The sequence below is a fragment of the Octodon degus genome, unplaced genomic scaffold (assembly GCF_000260255.1).
Source record: "Octodon degus isolate 3935 unplaced genomic scaffold, OctDeg1.0 scaffold00379, whole genome shotgun sequence".
Taxonomy (NCBI): domain Eukaryota; kingdom Metazoa; phylum Chordata; class Mammalia; order Rodentia; family Octodontidae; genus Octodon; species Octodon degus.
This window is the reverse complement of record NW_004524955.1, coordinates 720,163-721,242: the sequence shown is the minus strand read 5'-3', so window position 1 is coordinate 721,242 and position 1,080 is coordinate 720,163. Positions and strand designations below refer to the sequence as shown.

General features: G+C 52.0%; 1 protein-coding gene across 1 annotated transcript in view; it reads left to right on the top strand.

The window, feature by feature from the left end:
* Nucleotides 1-1,012: 1,012 nt before the first annotated feature.
* Nucleotides 1,013-1,080, top strand: part of LOC111814618 (zinc finger protein 805) — a gene marked incomplete at its 5' end in the record, with an annotated part of 8,161 nt that continues 8,093 nt past the window's right edge. The window contains one exon of the mRNA XM_023708496.1: nucleotides 1,013-1,077. Coding sequence (XP_023564264.1) covers nucleotides 1,013-1,077 — 65 coding nt within the window. The remainder of the gene's footprint in view (nucleotides 1,078-1,080) is intronic.

The window sequence follows — 1,080 nt, the reverse complement described above, 5'->3', positions numbered from 1 at the left end:
AGTCCCCAGTTCTCTCTTCAGATCCTTCCTTGGTCCCAGGGACACACTCTCCTTCTCCTCCTCCAGTTACCATGTTCCAGGGTCTGGACACCAAATCCAAGGTGACTCATGTTACACTTTTAAAATCTCGGCAGAAGTCCTATCTCCACGATAGTAAGTGCATTTGTGAAGGTCCCTTGCCCTCAGGTCCCTTGACTTCAGGCCTGGTGACTGGTGTTGGTGTTTACCCCTGAAGCTGGGCAAGGGTCGATAGAAAGCCTAAAGCCCATTGAGCAGGAAACATGTTTTTCTCTGTTATGATTATTATGGATAATGTGGGAATTGCTGTATTGACCTGGAAGTCAGGGCTCAATGGTGAAGTTGCACAGCCATGAAGGGTCAGTTTTAGCTGTTTGTATTCTTTCTTTCTTTTCTTTTCTTTTTTTAAAAATTTAGTACAGGATCTATAGGGTCTCACTATGTAGATCAGACTCATTGTGATTCTCCCGTTTTCAGCCTCCCAAGTGCTGGGATTACAGGCAAGTGCCACATCCTTTCTCAGTGCGCCCTAGGGGCAGGGCTGGCACAGCAAGCAGGCGCGTTGATCTGCTGAGCTATCTGGCCAGCCCTAGGTGTTTGTATACTGATTCCAAGAGCCTCACTTTGGATCTGTGGACACATAGTCACCAACATGAAATGTGAAGCCCTCAGCCTGGGTCAGGCCCCATGCTGGACCCGTGAGGCTTAGGTATTGCCGCTGACGTTGGGATGCCCGAACATTCCTTCATCCTTACCGTGCATATCGCACGGCCCCCAGTTTCCTGTGTCCCGGCCTCCAGCAGCTCCCATACAGAAGGCTTCTTTCCTTTGCCCTGCTGCATTCTTTCCACAGCATTGCCTTCTGCCGCTGGAGCCTAGGGCCGACCAGGGCACTCAGGAAGTGTGGTGGCAGCGGGGTGGGTTCTCCGTTCCTGTTCTAGCCCAGCACATGTGACCACCCATCTGGTAGCCCAGACAGTTCTAACACCTCTGCTGGACTCTCCAGGTGCCTGTGACCTTTGAGGACGTGGCCGTGACCTTCACCCCGGAGGAGTGGGGGCA